General features: G+C 44.5%; 2 protein-coding genes across 2 annotated transcripts in view; one reads left to right on the plus strand and one right to left on the minus strand.

Annotated features, from left to right (window-relative positions):
* MAMSTR (MEF2 activating motif and SAP domain containing transcriptional regulator) overlaps window positions 1-3,928 on the plus strand; it is a 39,002-nt gene extending 35,074 nt beyond the window's left edge. The window contains exons 11-13 of the mRNA XM_063301237.1: window positions 1,245-1,382; window positions 2,410-2,464; window positions 3,133-3,928. Of these exons, the coding sequence (XP_063157307.1) occupies window positions 1,245-1,382; window positions 2,410-2,464; window positions 3,133-3,578 (639 nt within the window). The 3' untranslated portion in view covers window positions 3,579-3,928. The remainder of the gene's footprint in view (window positions 1-1,244; window positions 1,383-2,409; window positions 2,465-3,132) is intronic.
* A 4,394-nt stretch (window positions 3,929-8,322) lies between these two features.
* Window positions 8,323-19,310, minus strand: IZUMO1 (izumo sperm-oocyte fusion 1). The gene is made up of 9 exons (XM_063303053.1): window positions 19,079-19,310; window positions 16,967-17,041; window positions 15,442-15,525; window positions 14,638-14,658; window positions 12,748-12,828; window positions 12,410-12,510; window positions 12,034-12,184; window positions 9,503-9,716; window positions 8,323-8,512 (listed from the first exon to the last, which is right to left on the minus strand). Exons 1-9 carry the CDS (start codon window positions 19,308-19,310, stop codon window positions 8,389-8,391), a joined length of 1,083 nt encoding a protein of 360 aa, XP_063159123.1. The 3' UTR covers window positions 8,323-8,388.
* Between the last annotated feature and the right edge of the window lie 514 nt (window positions 19,311-19,824).

Genomic DNA, 19,824 nt, shown 5'->3' on the forward strand with positions numbered 1-19,824 from the left:
AAATCGGCTAACGGGGTCAGGGCCAATTAAATTTCAGGAGGGATAAGATTCCAAATCCACAGATAAGGCACACTTCCTAGGACCCACCAAATAACATTGTCATAGGGAAGCGACCTAAAGCATATCCAGTCTGGAAGAGCAGGAAATGGGCCAACCTGACCAGAGATAGATGGTCCCACAAATAGTCTGCTTCTGTGCCATGCAGGGCTTTATAATCAGCATCTTGGACTGCATCTGGAAGCCCATTAGGAGCTGGTTGAGTAGTGGTGTTACATGGATGTAATGTGATATGCCCATTACTACCTGTGCTGCTGCACGTTAGACCAATTGCAGCTTCTGGATGGTCCTTAAGGGCAGTCCCCAGCAGAGTATGTTGCAGTAGTCCAACCAGGAGTTGACTAACACACGAGTGACCATGAGCAGGACCTTTCAATCCAAGAATGGGAGCAGCTTTAGCACAAGTAGGGAGACTGCTACACAACAGGGATGCTGGTACAGTAGCAACAATCCCATCTGATCCCAAGCGCCCAACTTCACAAAAAGGGTTTCATACCCAGTTATCTACAGGGCAGTGCCCCTGAACTCAGAGTCTTTTGTGTAACAGTGGTCATTCCCTGTCCCTACCCTGAAGCCGTGGCACAACTGAAGCCCAGGTGGGCAGATTTCCGCAAGGGGAACCGCCACCCCCCACTCCTAGCCAGGTCTTGGTTATACACGTCAGGTTGATCCTCTCATCCATTATTGACTCATGGATGAGATCGGCTTTATTACAGATGGACCTAGTATTGAGTAACAACAGCTGAAGCCCAGGGCTTCCTAAGGCTCAGTGACCAGATATTGGTGCAGAGTACAGGCAGCTGGAATGCAGGATTGGTAGAAGACACCGAGACCATGCTCCATGAGAACGGTCTGTCCCGACTCCTGCCATATCTCCCCCTACCCATCCCCACCTCAGTGTCCTCACCTGCCCCTCATCCCCCCGACTTGGTAATCCTCCCTGATCCCTGCCATCTCTCTCTCCAGCCCGAGGGTCCCCTCCATACACATGATCCCAGGATCTTCCTACTAGGCCACTCACTCAGTGTCAGGCACTTCTACCGAGCACTTACCAGAGTCGTTATGAAACCATCAGCTTGAAACCAAGTTTCATTCCTTTCGTGAGTGATACAAAATCAGTGGGGCTTTTTGTCAGACCCAGAAGAAATCAAGTTGAACTCTTAGCATTTCTTCCACTTTCCCACTAGGTTTTATGCCCTCCATCGTGTGAGCCAATCCATTCTGATATGGAGCTGCCCCTTGAGATTACAGCCAGCCCTCCTGACCCAGCCCCAGCGACCCGGTCCCTTGAGGAAGAACTCCAAGAGGCTATTCAAAAGGCTCAGGTACGATAGGGCATCTCTTTCGGCCTTTACTCTTTTGCAGGTTATCTGGTTTTGCTTTGCACGCAGGCTGTCTTAAAGGAAATGGCTACTTTGGCTTGGCAAAGTTCTCTGTGCCCTTTAATTCCTGGTTCTCATTGAAAGAATAACAACGTTTATTTATTTATTTATTAAACAAATTTATATGGCCGCCCAACTCACACACAGTGACTCCGGGCGCCTTGCAGAATTAAAATCCACAATACAAAAACCCATCAACCCCCCGCCCCCCACGGCAGCCACAAACACAGTCAAATCAGGCACTTGATTGGCTCTGTATCAACCTGGAGTCCCCAGGCCCACTCACAGAACCACATCTTCAGGGCCTTCTGAAGAGGTATCAAGGTGGGGGCCAATCTTATCTCCAGGGGAACGATATTCCATAGGGAGGGAGCCACCATGGAAAAGGCCCTTTTTTGTGGTCCCATTAAATGCACTTCCCTCATAGGTGGGACCCGCAACATACCCTGCCTCCCTGCTCTGGTGGGCCAGGGGGATGTAACTGGAGAAAGGGGGTCCTTCAAATAACCAGGCCCCAAGCCATGTAGGGCTTTAAAGATAATAACCAGCACCTTGAATTGGACCCGGAAGCAAATCAGCAGCCAATGCAGCTCCCACAAAAGAGGTGACAGGCGCAAATCTAACTTGTGCAAAATTGTGCAGGCTGCTGCATTTTGAACCAAAGAAATTTTGAAATTTGAAATTTTGAACCAATTTTGAACCAACATGGAACAAATGTGTGGGCAGCTCTGGAAATATGAATCCTTCTGGTGTCTTCGGATCCTTTCAGAGTTCCTCCATCTTTCATAGAGAGAAGGAACAGACTTCACCTGCTGAATGTCCTCTGCTCTGCTGTTAGGATCAAAGCCTGCATTGGCTTGAAAATCAGTTTGGAAGCTCAGCACTGACACTTGTACCAGAATAAGTTCTGGCTTTGTTTGTTGAAAGAGATGCTGTTCTAGCCACTCTCTCTTTTCTTCCCTTCCTATAGCTGGTACCAAGCCAATCCATTGAAGAGATTTTAGAGGAACCACTGATGTGTACGGGTGAGACAATGATTCTATTTTCTGTGTCATCATTAGGCTGCAGCCTGCAGTCAGGACTAGCTGATGGAGGAACTTAATAACAGAAAAAGCTGTCAAGAATAAAGATGAGGCAATATAGGTTTTGGCAAACAGGAGCCATAAGTTTGGGGATGGTTGGGTTAAAGAAACAGGTGCTCTTCACATGGCCATGTGTTCTCAACCACATGATCCAGTGCATAATCCTGGTGTGAAAACATGTTCTGTGACTTTGCTATTTAGCTCAGAGTTAGGAAGATTAGAAGGGACGCGGTGGCACTGCGGGTTAAACTGCTGAGCTGCCGATCGGAAGGTCGGCGGTTCGAAACCGCACGGCGGGGTGAGCTCCCGTTGCTCGTCCCAGCTCCTGCTCACCTAGCAGTTCGAAAACATGCAAATGTGAGTAGATCAATAGGTACCGCTTCGGCGGGAAGGTAACGGCGTTCCGAGTCGTCATGCTGGCCACATGACCCGGAAGTGTCTATGACAACGCCGGCTCCAAGGCTTAGAAACGGAGATGAGCACCGCCCCCTAGAGTCGGACACGACTGGACTTTACGTCAAGGGAAACCTTTACCTTTACCTTTAGGAAGATTAGGGTGGGGGTGGGGTGCACGATTATGTCAAAGTGTGTATCTGTTTTTTGGCATCTAGGTGACATTCTTCAAGCACCTGCCTTGACCCCGGAAGTCCCTGATCAAGTTGCCTTGTCCCCATTAGTCCACCAAGAAGCATCACCACCAAAGAAATCCTGCTGCAACAGTGAGCCATCTTTAGTGTCTTCTGCCATCTTTGATTTTCCTGGACCCTATGATTTCCTTTCAACAGCCTCCTCTTCATCTGCATCACTGGATTCGCTGTCCTCTGTTTTCTCCCCTGACTCTCTGGAGATGCCGCCATCTCCTCCAGATGCCTGGCAAGGGAGTGGGACCCGTGCTGGATTTGATCCTGTTGATTGGCTAGAAGCCTTGACCTCAGGTTCAGCATCAGGTCTCGGCTCTGCCAGTCCTGTTGGTAACAGTATCTTCTGCACAGACCTTTTTGATTCTTCTGACCTGGGTGTCAACCACATGATAGACCTCATGGTGGAGCAGTGGTAGTAAGGGCACTAATAGCAATCTGCGAATCCTCTTTTTATCCTAAAAGGTCATCGTGGCACTAGAATCCAGCTTGATTGGGCAAGAATGTCTTTCTTTGAGTTGCTAACATCAAGCTTCATCGTGTATGGTCTTGTTTCTGTTAATGACATGTCCAACTGCTCCCTTGGAAGAATGAAGTCACTGTTGCCTGGATTGTGTCAATGTATGCATCATCTTGGATGGTCAGACATGCCAGAAACTCTGGTGTTCACCTTGAACAGGTAAAACCAATGTTTGGAAGATCAACCAATCAATCACTTCAGATTCATAAAATTATGGCTTAAGACATTACTACTTCACCTTACGGTGAAGTAAAACAAGTGTTGGTTTTCTATGTCAACTTCTAACATCACAAAGTAATTAAACAAGTTTTAGACACTAATTTCACTGAAACAGTTGATACTCAGGTTCTTAACAACTTTCTATGCCACTTTTGGATTTAAAATATTGTGATCCAAACTTGTTGGTTGTTATCTGCTACACTGAACCTTGGTTATTTGCCTGATGTTAACTTTAGAAACCATTAATAGATTGGGAAATTCTGCGGTCCCAAAATCATGACATCTCCAGGAGGCTATTTTGGATCGGTTGAAGCATGAGGATAATATTTCTACGCGCATCTGGACAGTCATGTTGATTTAGATGCTATGTCCCTGAGGATGAGAAGCACAGATTCTAGCTTGAATGAGCATACTGTCTTGTTTTGTTCAGTGCCAACTCAAAAAAAAAAGGGGGGGGGATTGTTCCATCTTGATTTCCCATGGTGATGGAGAAGCTTTAATTTCCAGGGGCCACCTGAAGAGGCTGCATCGTGAGCAGCAGCCTCCTGTTTCTTGAAAGTATGGCATGGGGGGAGGGGGAGGACATCTTCTCTGTTAGGAACGATATCTTATTTTTATAGCTGGTCATAAAAAGATGCAACTGGAAGAGGAGGTGCCATCTTTAGTGGATTATGCCTTGCTAACTCTTAAATTCTTTTCATTTTTACTTGGTGTTATGAAACAGAAGGAACAGATACATACATACACATACTGTATATACACAGGCTCAAAACCATTCTTTGGACCATGGTGGTGGAACAGCACCCTAAGGTCGCTACATATGGAGAGGTCTACTTTTTTCAGGGAGATGGGTGGTGTTGGTGTCTTATGTCCCAGTAGCCAAAGGTTGTTGGGAAATTTAGACCAATGCTGTTATCCAAGCATTAGCACTTAGCTGTGGCAACTGCTCATGCTGTGTGAAAATGTCAGGGACATCAACACAAATGTTTAATCTGGTTGAATTATCTCTGCTAGAATGCGAATTGCAGTTCTGTGAGAAAGGTCTTGGGCACGCTGTGGTAAAATTCACATGAACTCCCCCAAATTACATTTCACAAGCTTGTTTGGCAGGCATGCTATGGAAGTTAAGCACATGAAAAGTCACTAAAAAGATTTTAAAAATGGTATTCTCTTCAGATGTATTTGCAACTGTATTCTCAAATGTTAAAGGACAGTGTGGATGCCCTCCAGATCTTGTTGGGACTACAACTCCCAGAACTGTCAGCTACCATTCATTTGGCTACTCTGGTTGGAGGTTATGAACTGTAATGCCAACAGTTTGGGGGAGCACCAGGCTTGGGAATGAGATCTGTAACAACAGAAATTGTTGTAGTCTGCTTAGAACAGTGTTTCTCAACCTCAGCAACCTTAAGATGTGTGGACTCCAACTCCCAGAATTCCCCAGCCAGCATGCTGGCTGGGGAATTCTGGGAGTTGGAGTCCACACATCTTAAAGTTGCTGAGGTTGAGAAACACTGCTCTAGAAGATACACTTTTGTGGTTCTGCAAATACAATCATATGGGATTGTATTTTCCAATTTGTGGTAGAGAGGGAGATGAATACCTATCAAATGAGCATGTTGACATTTTGAATCATCTCCTCTTTCTTCAGAGCAGTTGTGCCTTATTTTTTTAAGATATTAAGTAGATGCTATCTAATGCGTGAATGCAAAAATTACCCAAATTAATCAGGGAACAGCCCCGGGGAGGAAAAGGTCTCAAGCGAGCAAGAAAATCTGTGTTGCCTGTGTTTGTAGCATGTTTGTCATTGGGAAGAATGATCCAGGGAGAAGCCAGATCCATTTCAGAGCCACAAAACTGCGGCATCAGGTTTTCGGGACATCCATAGCAATCCTTAGACCGTTCAAAGTAGCTCTCAATTCAGTTATAACATCCTTTATTTCATCCACAGCTTACACAGCATTGGCTTCTCCAGCTGGGTAGTACAGAAGCAGAATGTTTTATTCATGCAGTTTGATAGTGACGGGTCCAAGCAGCCTTTCTCTTGGCACCACCATATGGGTTGTGGCTGCAACTCCTAACTTTGGCCACGTTGGCTGGCAATTCTGAAAGCTGCAGTCCCGGCACATCTGGAGGACACCAAGTTGGGGAAGCTCGGGGCAAATATAGCCCTCCCAGCTCATAGCTTGTTGCCCAGCCAGCTGCCTGTGACTTTTCCCCCCTGTTCACGATGACCCCCAATTTTGGTCAGTCCGAGGTTGGGGAAGAGGGGTAGCACTCAGCAGGCAGAATTGCGAAGGGTTGCTCGGTTAAGACAGCCTCGTCCAGCTTTCCTGCTGGGAAATGGATTGGAAAAGCAGGTTGTCTCTTGTGCTTCCAATATGCAGAGGTTCAAAATTGGACCCTCCCTCTCCTGTTTCTCAGTTACTCTCCGAATAAACACCGTTTCTCGCTGCTGAAGTGACGTGTGGATATTTGTGTGGGGGCTTTACTATATCTTTGTTTTATTATTCGGTGAAGTTGTCTTATTGAAGAGCTCCTGTAGATAAGTCAGTGAAGCAGCTGGCAAAACAGGTGAAGCCCAGGGGGCTGTTGGTCAGGAAGGGAAGTTATTATCGGAGCAAGTCCAGAAGGTCTTCCCAGCCTGTCGCAGCAGGCACCTGTCCCTTCAGGTGCCATATTGAAGCGGGGGGAGCTGGATCTCTTTTGCTGCTCACTGTAGCTCTCACTGGCACATCCTCTCCCCACTGGCTGGCTTATGATTTTTGTTGCATTTGCCTTCCCTCTCTGCATTCTTTTTGCTGTGCTCCCTGCGCTATACCGAGGCCTGATTGCCAGTAGGCTGTTCTGTGTAAAATGGGTGTCTGCAGGGGATGGTCGAAAAGTCAGGATGGTGGCTGTGAAGCTGCAATCTCATTCCACCTGTTTTTTGTGTGTTTTGCGGACCCTCCCCCAAAGAAGGATCAGGTGGCAAAGGATTCATTTGGAGCAGCAGATCAAGAATGGCTGCTTAACCCTGTTTGCTCTTCTGTGACAAATTATCTTTTTAGGATGTGCCAAATTGTCCCTACCAAACAGGGTTTCTCAGCCAGGGTTCTGTGGAGCCTAGGGTTCCGAAAAAGGTCGCTAGGGGTTCCCTGGGAGATCACGAGTTATTTAAAAAATTATTTCAAATTCGGGCAACTTCACATTAAAGAGGTAAATTTCAATCTTTATTTTTAGTTTAAGAGCACTGTTAATGCATATATACAGGCCTACACATGAAACGAATATAATAATTTTGAAACTTGTGGCCTATATTTGAGCCTGAATGTGCAGAGGTTCCCCGAGGCCTGAAAAATATTTCAAGGGTTCCTCCAGGGTCAAAAGGTTGAGAAAGGCTGCTACCAACTATCCTTTTTCCCCCCTCCTGTAGCATGTGTGTGGAAGCCATTTCCAATTACTATTTAAACTGGCTCCAAGAAGTTTGGGATTTTTGTTTTTACTAGGGATGTGTAGATCCATATAAATCAAACCCATTTTACCATCTATGAGAGTAGGACTGGATATGCATTTTTAAATGATTTTTGGGGGGGGAAATCAGTTTGAAATTGGTTTTAAAAAATCAAAAACTCTGCAATCATTACTGTCCTTATTCAACAGAGCTTTTGGAAAGAGAGTCCACTTGAGTGGGGGGGTCCAAAAAATGAGGAGAGCATCCATGACCATGCAATCAAAGCCCAACCCCTTATTTACATGTGATACATGTAAAAGGGGGCAGGATTTCAGTTGCACAATTGTACTTTCTTGACACATACACACCCCATGGATGCACCTAAGCAACAGGATGGCAGAAAAGGGGAGTTCCCCAAGTGGGGGAGCAAAATTGGAAAATTTTTATTCTATACAGATTTTTAAAATATGATTTTCCCAGAAAATGCTCATTTCTTATCTTTTTTTAACTGTTTAAACTAGTGTTTTCAAACGTCTCTACTTCAAGTTGTGTGGACTTCAACTCCCAGAATTCCCTAGCCAGCATACTAGCTGGGTAATTCTGGGAGTTGAAGTCCACACATCCTAAAGTTGCCAAGTTTGAAAAATACTGGTTTGAACAATTTTTGCATTCATGGAAACATATAAGAAGGGCCCAGATTGGGGACAGATCATCCTGGAGAAGGTTTGTCTATGGGCTTGCTAAGAGTCAACACTGATTTGTCACTAAGAGTCAACACATAATCACCAATCAATCAGAAACATACATTTTCTCAGAACTTTATTTTTACAAACGCATGAGATTTGACTCTGTTCAGTCCTGGAATAGAAGGAAGTCAATTTTGATGAAAATTGCAAATTCTTTCCACTAGAATCTGTGGCAGATTTCTATTACATCCTAAACTTTAGTAAAGTAAATCATCTGCCTTTTATGAAATCCAGATTAAATAAGACTATAAAAATACAAGATAAGAAGGGGGATGTTGCCTACAAGTAATTTAAGACAGGGAGGGAACATTTCACATTTCCACCAACTCTGATGAGTCACTGTCACTGTCACTCTCATCTTCATCCTCTTCGCCATCATCGTCATCCTCATCTTCCTCCTCCTCTTTCTTAGCCATATGACGATAATAACATAAACTGTAAGAAAAAAAAGGTATAACACAGCTGGGAATGAAGCAGAACTTAGAGGCAGAGTTCACAGTTCCTAGCTTTGTCAAATTCCACTAGCAATCTCCTGTTTACTAATGAGGCCCTACCTACCAGCCTTGGAAGATACTTGGAAGAATTCTAGGATATGCCCTTGATTCATCTACAACACTGGCTGTGCCTGCTGGGCCATATTATTACTTTGCCCAAATTACTTTGTGCATCTTCCAATAGTGGGATGGTGGGAACTCAGTCTGCTGCCTAAGATGGATTGGGTATCCTGGGTATAAGCACAAATGTTTGTTATCTTGAAAAAAGCTACTCTATTAAAGTCTGTCTGCCATTACTGATTTTTCACAGTGGTCTCACCAGAAATTGGCACCTCATCCCTTGTTTCATCCTTCCTCACACTGATGTCCTCCAGAAGAAGGTTAAAAATACATCCCTGGGAATACAGATACACCTGAAGGATGCCACTTTGAGAAAATTGGTCTTATGGTCTCAGCTGTAATGACATTATTTTAAGGATGCCAATAGTTACATAGGTGTGACTCTGTGGTTAAAGAAACCTTCCCCAACTTGCCACTGGGGAAACTGAACTACAATTTCCTTAATCTGCAGTTGGCAGGTCAGTGTAGGCTCAGGATGATATGGTCCATCCTATCTGGAAGCCCAATTCTGCTTTGAAAACTACCATAGACATTTTTAAAACTAACAAATAACTAAGTAAGGTGTGTTTAGGACATCGTACTGAATTCTACGGACATTTCAGAGATGAGGCTCTGGAGATGGGGCTGGCCCTGGCATCTCCTCATGCAGCTTTTTCCCACCAGGTGCTGTCCAGATGTGTTAGCCTTTGAGATTGATAGTTCCAAAGTATCTGGAGGGTGCTACATGTCCTAATGTGATCTACTTCCAGTTATCCTCAGAAAAGGCAAATGAGGCTACTCAATAGTAAAGTGGGTGGATGGTGAGACTCACAAAACAGCAACAATGAAGAACAGCACTCCTCCAGTAATCCCGCTCACTTTCCAAGCTGTCCAATCAGCTGTAGGGGTTGGAGCCCTGGAAGAAATCCCTAGGGTGAGAGGGTTTTCCACTGCAATAGGCAGCAATGATGCTGATGACAGTAATGATGGTGGTGGAACCAGCGGTGGTGGGCGGGTAAACCAGGTGGTCTGCCTTGTAGGTAGCACTGATAGAAGAAGAGGGCAAGATGGGAAATAAAGAGACATCAGGGTAGGGATTAGGAGTTTGGGCTCTTTTTTCCAGAGTGGAAGAGAAGTAATTCTATCTCTTCAATTTTCAACCTCTAGTCCAGAGTTCCTCAACCTTGGCACCTTTAAGATGTGTGGACTTCAACTCCCAGAATTCCCCAGCCAGCCATGCTGGCTGGGGAATTCTGGGAGTTGGAGTCCACACTTCTTAATGTTGCCAAGGTTGAGGAACACTGCTCTAGTCAATTGATTAGGTGAATGGTTTGAAAACTCTGACACAAAGCAATCTACTTTAAAGGAAAACATATCTGTCATACAAAAGACGGATGGGGGGACACCACCTTAGAAGAGAAATACTCTCTTCATCATCACAGGGTTGACAAGGAGTCTCTAAAGATGGCCCCGGGGGTATTTTTTACATTACAATGCCTGTAAAAAAGGGGCAGGGCTTCAGTCACACAGTTGTGACCACCATCTTGACTTTTTTAGCCTCCTCCCTGCAGACACCCCTGAAGATGGCAGTCAGCTGCAACAACCTTTGCATAAACCATGCAGAGATGCCTTGGGGGGGGGGGTTCCCCTTCAAAACTCTTAATGAAAGGCCAGGCAGTGAAGATTTAATCAGCCATTAAAAATCAGTTGCCTAGAGCCCAAAGTTTGCTTTCATAGACTAAAGCTACAAACGTACATCTGTGCAAGGAGGCCAGTAGGCTGTTAGGCTCAGCTGTTTTGCATTTTCACTGAGAGGGGGATATTGTTACAGCCTTTCCCCCAGATCACAGTCACAGTTTCTCCACCTCTAACAGAAATGAGCAAAAAGCAACTCTCATGGGTGGCCACTGTATGTACCCACTGTCCACTAACAATCTGCCCTGCTCACCACTGCTGTACCCTCCAAAGAATTTCACAGGGACCATAAAAAAGAATGACCACTAGAGGCAGCAAAGACTTGGTGTTTTCCATGTCTCTTTGCTGCCATCTAGTGGCTCCCTAAATCTTTGCAGCCCAGGTATCACAGCCCTAAGGTGGCCACCCATCCCTGAGTTACAGAATGAGTCTCACTGAAGTCGGTGGAATTCCCTTCTAATTAACATTGCTACACAGCATGATAGAGTTCATCCAGGCCCATATGTGCCATAGGAATATTACAGGAAGCTGCTTTGAACTGCGCTATTCCTAAAACTGGCAGCAGCTCACCAGCAGCTCAGCCAGGAATAATCTTACTCATTGCCCCGCTTATCTGGTCTTTTACATTGCAGATTCCTAACCTGAAACTGGCATTTACTACTTACTAGGTTACACCCAGCAGCAGCACTGACGGGGGTGGTCAAAACGGACAGGATGGCGGATGAGGCCTGCGCTGCGGTCTGCATGTACGATAGGGGCAGGACTTGCATTGCAATGTTGCATCTCCCATCTTGCCTGTTTTATCCACCCCATGCAGATACCCACTGGTTGCACCCACAGAGAAAGTATGTTTCAGGACTGCTTAACACCCATACGTTGTGTTGCCTCTGCTTAATATGTGTGATTTTCAAGTAACAGGAAAATCAGTCAGGAAAGCATATGTAATTGAAAGATGATGGTGACGATGATGATGATTGACCGTTATCATCACAAATAAGAAACATGGCTACAAGTGGCCAATATGTTTGTTTTTGTAATGGATGTGACAATGGCCTTGGAAGATGGGGGAGGGGAGAGATGCTGCCTAGGGAACGATCAGATAAAATGGGGAGGAGCCCACAAGGACCAGTTAAACTACTTCTACTTTATTGTTAGGCTACATTAACAGAATCTTGCAAGTCTGGAAGTACAAATCTCCCGCTGTCCCTGTTTACTACCTGCCAAGTTAGGGCAGATCCTTTCTAAGTTTCTTTCTGTGCCCGTTACTCAGTTGCAGGCTCCTCCCCCTTTTATCTGATCGGTCCCTAGGCAGCATCTCTTCCCCCAAGGGAAGGTCAGTCTTCCAAGGTCATTCTCACATTCCATTATGGTTTCAGACGATATTACTTGCCCCCCTGGTGTCTTCCAGAAGTATTGGACTGCAATTCCAGTCTTGGAGAGCATCTAGTTGGGAAAGGCTCCCAACTCGTTCTGCCAACTTGGTCCAGGCAATTTATATAGCTTTGCTAGGGCATTTTGATGCCAATAGAAACAGGATTCAGGGCTTGGGTAACCCCAGTATGACTCATGACCCTGAATTCTTTGAATATGTTGGGGAAGAAGTTCTCTGAACCCCAGCTGATATGAAGCTTCTTGAGAAGTTTTCCAGCCCTGATTCACTTCACTCACCCACAACTTGAAATTCAAGCTGGCTGGCAGCATATCCCTCTATATCCATCATTTTACATCTGTATCTGCCTGCATCTTTCATGTTGACTTCCTTCTTGATCAGATAGGAATCTGTACTACTGGCCATCAGCTCCTCTTTATTATACACCATCTGAGAAGAATAAGACCTGAAAAGAGCTGAGTTCACATTGTGTCTGGGTCAGACTAACAGTATTGTTGCCATCCAGGATGAAAGAACGGACAGTAATACAAGCTCTCCACTGAAGAGCAGGATAATTCAATGCCTTGGAAAGTCAAAATTAAAGAGCTAAGGAGACAAAGGAGACAGGGAAGTAGGTTGGTGTCAGAGAAACTGCTTGTTGGGGACAGTGCCTACCCGGTAGAACTTATATGTCTTCACTCCGTAGCTTGCCTTATGCCATTTCAGAGCACAATCCAAAACCAGATCACCATCTGTTTCCACTAGAATTTTCCGTTCTGCAAAATCCAGACAATTTATAAATTTATATACTGTCAGGCTGTGCCAACTGCTGCTACCTTAAATTGAATATATAAATCAATTAGGCTTTCTTGACCAGTTTCCCTGCCTGAAAGTTTCATGGGCCCACAATTTAGACTGGATGCTAGACCTCTCAGTCCAACAAGGCCCCATTACCTACTAACCCAGCTCAAAACGGCATGAGTCAATTTTGGGTCTGCCCTCCCAACGCTCACCTCCACAGTGGTAGTTCTTGGTACACGACTGTTGATTTGTCTCACACGAGAAGCAACTGATAAAAACATACACCATCCGACCTATAGAGCAGGAGTTGAATCAGAGGAGGACCAGAAGAGAGAAGTGAACTTGCTGGGTGCAAAGCAGAAGAAAACCAGAACGGTCGATACAACAGGCAGAGAGCACAGACATTTACCACTGATGCAGGGTTTTCCAGATGTACTGGGATTACATCAATTATCCCTAACAAGAATGGTTGCAGTGATGGGATCTGTAGTCATACACATCTGGGGAGCACCAGTTTCAACAAGGCTGGCCACCTGGACATCAGCAAAAGGAGGTGGCAACCTGACATAAGCAATGGTGGATGTGTAGAGCTGCTCTTTCATTTCAAGAGATAAGGACCCAGAAGTCTTAAGACAGAGGTTGAATAATCATCAGAGATGCTCTAGTGCAGGGTTCCTCAACCTTGGCCACTTTAAGCTGTGTGGACTTCAACTCCCAGAATCCCCCAGCCAGCATGGGGAGTTGAAGTCCACACAGCTTAAAGTGGCCAAGGTTGAGGAACCCTGCTCTAGTGGATCATACAATGAGCAGAGGATTGGACTAGAAGACCTCTAAGGTCCAGCCCCTTCCAATTCTATGATTTTATATGCAGTGGACACAGTACTCTCTTTCCCAGGCTGTGCCTCATGCTTGTGCCACAAAAAGCAAACTGCTGTGCTGAAAGCAGCATTTAAAATGTCTGATGGCACAAACACATCACTTGTTCCAAGAGCTGGTGCATCATCCTGCTGTTAGAGGCAGAGCCACAGGGCTCAGATGAGCAGTTAGCAGACCTAGTGGTGTCATTGCAGAAAAGCCTTGGTCACACGGCTCAGTTTTGGATTACAGACGATCCTGGGCTCAGTTCCTCCTACTTTTTACTAAAAGGCCATTTGCAGCTCAAAAACTGTGTGCAAAAACACATATAATGACAAAGTATGCACAGAAATGCATTATATTATGGGGAAAATTGCTTGCCATAATGTACAAGAAAATAATGAGGAGAACCATATACAAAATGGGCACCATTTTTCATTCAGAACACTTTTTAAAAATCTGATATGTGCACTGGGGAAAATACAGGTAGTCCTTGATTTATGACCACAATTGGGACCAGAACTTCTGTCGCTAAGTGAGGTGGTTGTTAAGTGAGTCATGCCCAATTTTACGACCTTTTACCATGGTTGTTAAGCAAATCACAGTGGTCATTAAGTGAATCACATGATCATTAAGTGAATCCAGTTTCCCCCATTAACTTTGCTTGATGGAAGCTGGCTGGGAAGGTCGCAAATGGCGATCACATGACCCCTGGACGCTGCAACTGTTGTAAATACATGCTTGTTGCCAAGCACCTGAATTTTGATCACATCACTGCAGGGATGCTGCAACGGTCGTAAGTATGAGGACTGGTCGCAAGTCACTTTTTCCAGAGCCATCATAACTGTGAACGGTCGCTAAATGAATGATCATAAGTCAAGGACTACCTGTAAGTTCCAGAAAATGAAAAATGTGACAGTAAACTTTAGTGTGATAGATTTGCCTTCTCCATTGGAGACTCTGAAAGAACAATGCCATTTGTAATGGGTGCCCCTGAATAAGATGCACCAGTATTCTGACTTATAATTAAAATAAACTGGGGATGAAAATAATCTATCTGTCCATCCTTCCTTCTTTGCTGCTGTTTGAAACAGTTCTGATTATGTTCAGGACTGAATACAGAATAAGTCTTGGGGCGGAAGAGGGGGGTGACAAGAAAATGTGACTCCCAGCCCTGATCAGATGGGGAAAACCACACTCCCAAAAGGCCCACCACTAGCATTCCTTTTAACCAGTCTGATACTCACCACAGTCATTGCTGCAATAGACTACAAGTTGAAAGGAGAAACAAAGAAGGTCATTAGCCACAGATGGTTTATTTCCTCCAGCCCCAATTCCCTAGCTAGTGCTGATAAAGCCAGCTTTTGAACCAGTCCTGGAAGTTGACATTTTAACATCAGTTTGAGCAAGGGATGATCAAGCAAGTAAACCAAGTACTCCACAGTTTCAGTTTACAGTATTAAAATGTCTGGTCATAGATCAAACAGAGGGCGGGAGAAAAATGAGGATGGCTTCTTTGTTGCTAGAGAACTGTAGGTCTTCTGCTGCCAGTAACTGCCACTAAATGAAGCATCTGCCATCAATCTGCTCTCCGCCCCCCCCACCCCAGAAGCTCTCATTTTGGACAGAACCCCAGTTCTGCTTCATTGCAGAGGCAAAAGAGGGGGTCAAAGTATACTATATTTTGTGCCCAGCCCTGTCCTGGACCACTTTAGCAGTTTAGCACCATGGTGCAGGAGAACCCTTAGCACAATTAGGTACGAAAGTTTCAGGATTTAAGGAATTTCATTTCTCCTTTGGAATGAGCCAATTCAGCCATTCTGTGGTGGTGGGAACCTCATAAATTCTTGGAATAAGTTTTGGAAAGTTTACTTTCCGAAAATTATAAACCATCTCCAGAATGGGCAGGTTGGCAGCCACCAGCTGCAAACTGAACATTGTGGGGAACCCCGGATGGTGTTGCATGCAAAACTCAGAATTGCATACAGTTGTTTAAACCTAGAACCACTTCCTCCTTTTTTTTTTCTTTTTTAGAATTAAATGTAGCTTACGTTTTGTAACTTGTGGCATGACCTCTTCAAAATAAGTTACCAGTTTCTGGAGGCTCCACATCATTTCATTAAAAAGCTGCTGATCTGCCAGAAAGAAGGAAGATGCTGAGAGGGAGTGGTGGAAGAGTTGTGACATGGGCAACGGGACCAGGCTGTTGGTGACAAGGCTGGAGCGCCCCAAGAAATAAATTTAAAGCTAGGGGCAACTCAAGAAAAGACCTATTGTCTGACATGTGAGGAAGGACCCAGGGCTTCTACCCTGTTGTTGAGACCCGACAAAGTGGTGGGACAAACTTGCGTTGTCTTATACATTGTTTTTTACCTTCAGGGATATTGACAGTCTCCCATGACCAGTTAGCGACACTGCAAGCATCCCTCTGAGGGGTTACTCAGAATGACTCAATGTGAAATGGCTTGGGGTATCCCTGAGGTCAAGAAACTCAAGGTGGTGGCCATAATCACATGATCAAAGTCCTACCCTCCTTATCATGCATTGCATGTAAAAATGGGGTGAGGATTTAAGTGCACAGTCCTGGCAGCCATATTAGCTTTTCTTTTTTATACATGGATGCTGTTGGAATGGCTACATCTATGGCTGTACAGATAGTCACCATAAGTTCCTCACAGTTTGCCAGTTCTTCAGAAGCCTCCCCCACAAGAAACCTATAGAACTAGGAAGCTAACAAAAATCTTAGACCCAATGAAATAGCTTCTCTGAGGACACAGACTAGAAGGCCATAGCGGCAGGGTGACCTGTCTTCAATTCTCATCTTGAGCTAGTCCACTGCCCAAGATGACTGCTTCATTCTGCTCAATGGTAGCCTTGGCCTTGTCTAGAGTGGAACACAGATTCAGTCTTGTCTTTGTGAATTCTAAGACTAAATTCTCTTATTCAAATGATGGCTTCTCCCTGAAAGAAATTTGGGACAGTTATCCAGGGTCCACTTAGTAGAATAAGCAGGAGGGCTTCACACAGCAGATACTTCAAATTATTTAATGCCCCACTGCTTGATCCTCAGCTCTAAAATGGGTGCATGAGCTATCCTGGAGATTCTACAGTGAGTAGCCATCGTCTTAAATGGGGGGGGGGTTATGTACATTTTCTTCATTGAGATTTAAAGAGGAAGGAAGGAAGGAAGGAAGGAAGGAAGGAAGGAAGGAAGGAAGGAAGGAAGGAATTTACATCCAGGTATATGAACAGGGAAAATCCTTTCTTCCCTTGGGTAAGGGAAATTCCCCAAACCACCAGATGGTGCTGCTTTGTTAATTCCAAGAGAAAAATATTATATTGGAATACATTTTGGTGATGACTTTAGACAAAAGCAGGGAACAGGCCACGGGTGGATGAACTGGGCAGCCAAAGCAAAGCTTGCTTGAGGATTATGGAGGACCTTGCACAGATTCACCCTGTTCTTAATGGATTGTAATATGTCTAAACTCAAAATATTTCTAAGTGCCCTTCAAGAGGAACCAGTCTTTTTCCTTTTATGTCCATACAGAATCATTCCTTTTATCAGGTCCCTACCTTCAAAGTTATTTTCCTTGATCTGGTTCAGGGAGCGTTTGAAATAGACAGTGAGTTTTTTTAGTGTTAATTCATCTGAAAATAATGGAAGAGAGGAACGATTGTAGGAAAAAGAAAGAAACCAGCTTCCTTCCTCCTTGCTCATGCATTTGTCTTAAGAAGCCTTGTTTAAATCATTTCTCCGTATCTAATCCTCATCCATGGCTTCCAATCAATATGTGCCTTTGTGAATTTTGTGGTCTGCAAACATAAAAGCTGTCTCCAAAACAGTTTTCTGGTTCACACAAACATGAAACCAAATATTGCTGGATTCTTTTTAAGATGGTGTGATAGTGAATACCCATTATAGTTTATGTACAGCATGCACAAAAGGCCAAATGAAGGTTAAAAATCATAGCTTTGCAATATGTGTAAATCCCTCCAAATATTTCCTTAAAGACTTTCATGAAAAGCTTGAATCCATTAAGGAGTTGATTATTATCCTTACTAGATCAGTGTTTAGTACATTTTGAAGCACAGAAGTTTTCTCTCACACAGGCACACAAATACATCGATGTACTTCCATATATGTGTACGTTACTTTTCTATTATTTATAACCTCAAAGAAATCATCAACCTGGTTAAAATGCTCTCATAGAACAGAGAGAGATAAAATAAACCATCGATTCTGTTTACTGGGTTTGATTGCACAGCTACTGAACCCAAACCTGGGGTGGATCTAGATCTTGTCATACTTAAGGCCCATTCAGTTAGGATGACCAACTTCAGTTCCCTATCAATGGACACATGTACAAAAGGGTGAGGCATCACACCCACTATCTTGCACCTCCATTTTGACACCTCCACCGTGGAAGCCCCTGGTCACATTTACTTCAGTGGGCATTCTAAGCATGACTAGATCTCAGTTTGATCAGGGGCTTCAGCAAGAGCACATCTGCAGTAAACTGAAGCAGACATTTCACAGTTAGAAACACAATGCAAACCATGATACAAAATTACATTATTTAAATTGCTCACATGAAATAGGAATATGGTCAAAGAAAACGAAAGGAGTGGACAGCCTGCTGATTGAGGTACTGAATTTGGTCTCAGAGAATAGTCCATTTTAATGCTTTTTTTTTTAATCACCTCATTCACCTGCCAGAGCAAGAAAAGTCCATCAATATGATACCTTCAGCTTGTATTCCCCCTTCATCGCACCAGGCTCAAAGCAAGTCTCATCAAGGTTTACATTTCTGAGGCTTTTATTTTCAGCCCATCAAGGCAGCTTGCCCCCCTGACTTTCCACTTGCCCTTTCTATTCGATTTTTAAAAAATTATTTATTTATTTATTTATTTATTTAATCTAGGAAACGTATAAAGCCACCGGCTCACAAAAAACAATTTATGTCTCTCCCACAGAACAGTTAACGATAATCCGATACAAAAAGAAACCAAGGCACCATATAACAAACTCATACTACATACACATCTGTACTGGGCTCCTCTGACATCCTGGCCCATCCCATGAAGACCCAGGGGAAAGGCCAGGTTTTGTGGTCTTCTTGAAAGCCAAGAGGGCCAGGGGCCTCTGAATCTCAGTGGGGAGGCTGATCTGTGGGGCAGGCGCCATGACAGAGAAGACACATTGGCTTGGTCCCACGTGATGACACAGGTTACTAGAGGGGACCTGGAGCATGCCAGCCTTGTCGGGTTTGGTGGGACAAGCAGAGGTAAGTGGTCCTGCAAATAACCTGGCCTCATTTATAATACATGCCTGTAAAAGTTAGATTTTTGTCCCCATGAATTTCTCTAACTTGGCCCTGCCAATGTCTGGGGATACAGTTGCCCTAGCATGACAAAGGCAAAGGAGAGCCTTCAGTTCACAGAAAGATTATGCCTCCTGCTCTAAAATATTAATCTTAAACATCAGTATCATTTGGTGACGTGACCTCTTTGTTCCATATACAGGTTGCTGTGTAAAAATCAACTCCTGCCCTTAAAAAATGCACACAGAGCCTATCACTGGACTTGGATGTCAGGCTGTGGACTTAGTCCTTCCAGAATGGCTCAGATCCACTCCAGAAAAAATTGGATCCTCTTGGAGGGCTACTGGAAGGAGTGCATTCGTACCTATAATACCCATATATTTTTGTGGATCTACGGGTTGATTCGATAGCTGCTGTATGACATTGTCCAGGAGCTGCTGCAATTTTGTTTTGAGTTGAGGGTCCTTTTGGAGTTTCTGCTCCAGGTAGCTATTTCTGAAGTTTGTCCGAAGTGCCATGGCTTCTTTGCTACATTTTAAGCAGCCATGAGATCCCATGATGACCACAGTCAGGAGCCAAGACTCTAACCAAGACATGACAGTATGCTACAGCTGCTGGAGGGGGCCTTGAGCAGCAAAGCAGTGACATCATAACCACGACCTCACAAAGCCTGCAAGCTCTTCAACAATCAGAAGACTATGTGACCCTTCCGTTGAAAAGTCCCGGTTGCGCTAAGCTGTGGTTTGTTTAACCATAATTGGCTGAATAAATTCCAGTGGGCTGGCTTCACTCATATGTAATGGAAACAGAACGAACCACATTATAGCTTAGCACAATGTGTGAACATCGCTGCAGCGTAAGAGAGCATGAGAGCCAGTTTGGTCTAGTGGTTAAGGCAACAGGCTAGAAACCAGGAGGCTGTGAGTTCTAGTCCCGCCTTAGGCATGAAAGCTGGCTGCGTGACCTCGGGCTAGTCCCTCTCTCTCAGCCCAACTCACCTCACAGGGTTGTTGTTGTGGGGAAAATAGGAGGAGGAAGGAGTATTAGGTAAGTTTGCCGCCTTGGGTTATTTATAAAAATAAGGAAGGCGGGATAGGAAATAAAATAAAA

This window comes from Candoia aspera, chromosome 4, assembly GCF_035149785.1.
Source record: "Candoia aspera isolate rCanAsp1 chromosome 4, rCanAsp1.hap2, whole genome shotgun sequence".
NCBI classification, from domain to species: domain Eukaryota; kingdom Metazoa; phylum Chordata; class Lepidosauria; order Squamata; family Boidae; genus Candoia; species Candoia aspera.

Excerpts from the sequence above, each read along its gene's own strand:
- IZUMO1 (XM_063303053.1), bottom strand. The coding sequence starts at position 19,310 with ATGTCTTGGTTAGAGTCTTGGCTCCTGACTGTGGTCATCATGGGATCT. Across the intron at positions 17,042-19,078 it reads AAAATATATGGGTATTATAG|ATGAATTAACACTAAAAAAA; the intron begins GTACGAATGCAC and ends CATTATTTTCAG. Across the intron at positions 9,717-12,033 it reads GCTTGAATTTCAAGTTGTGG|TGCTACCTACAAGGCAGACC; the intron begins GTGAGTGAAGTG and ends TTCTTCTATCAG.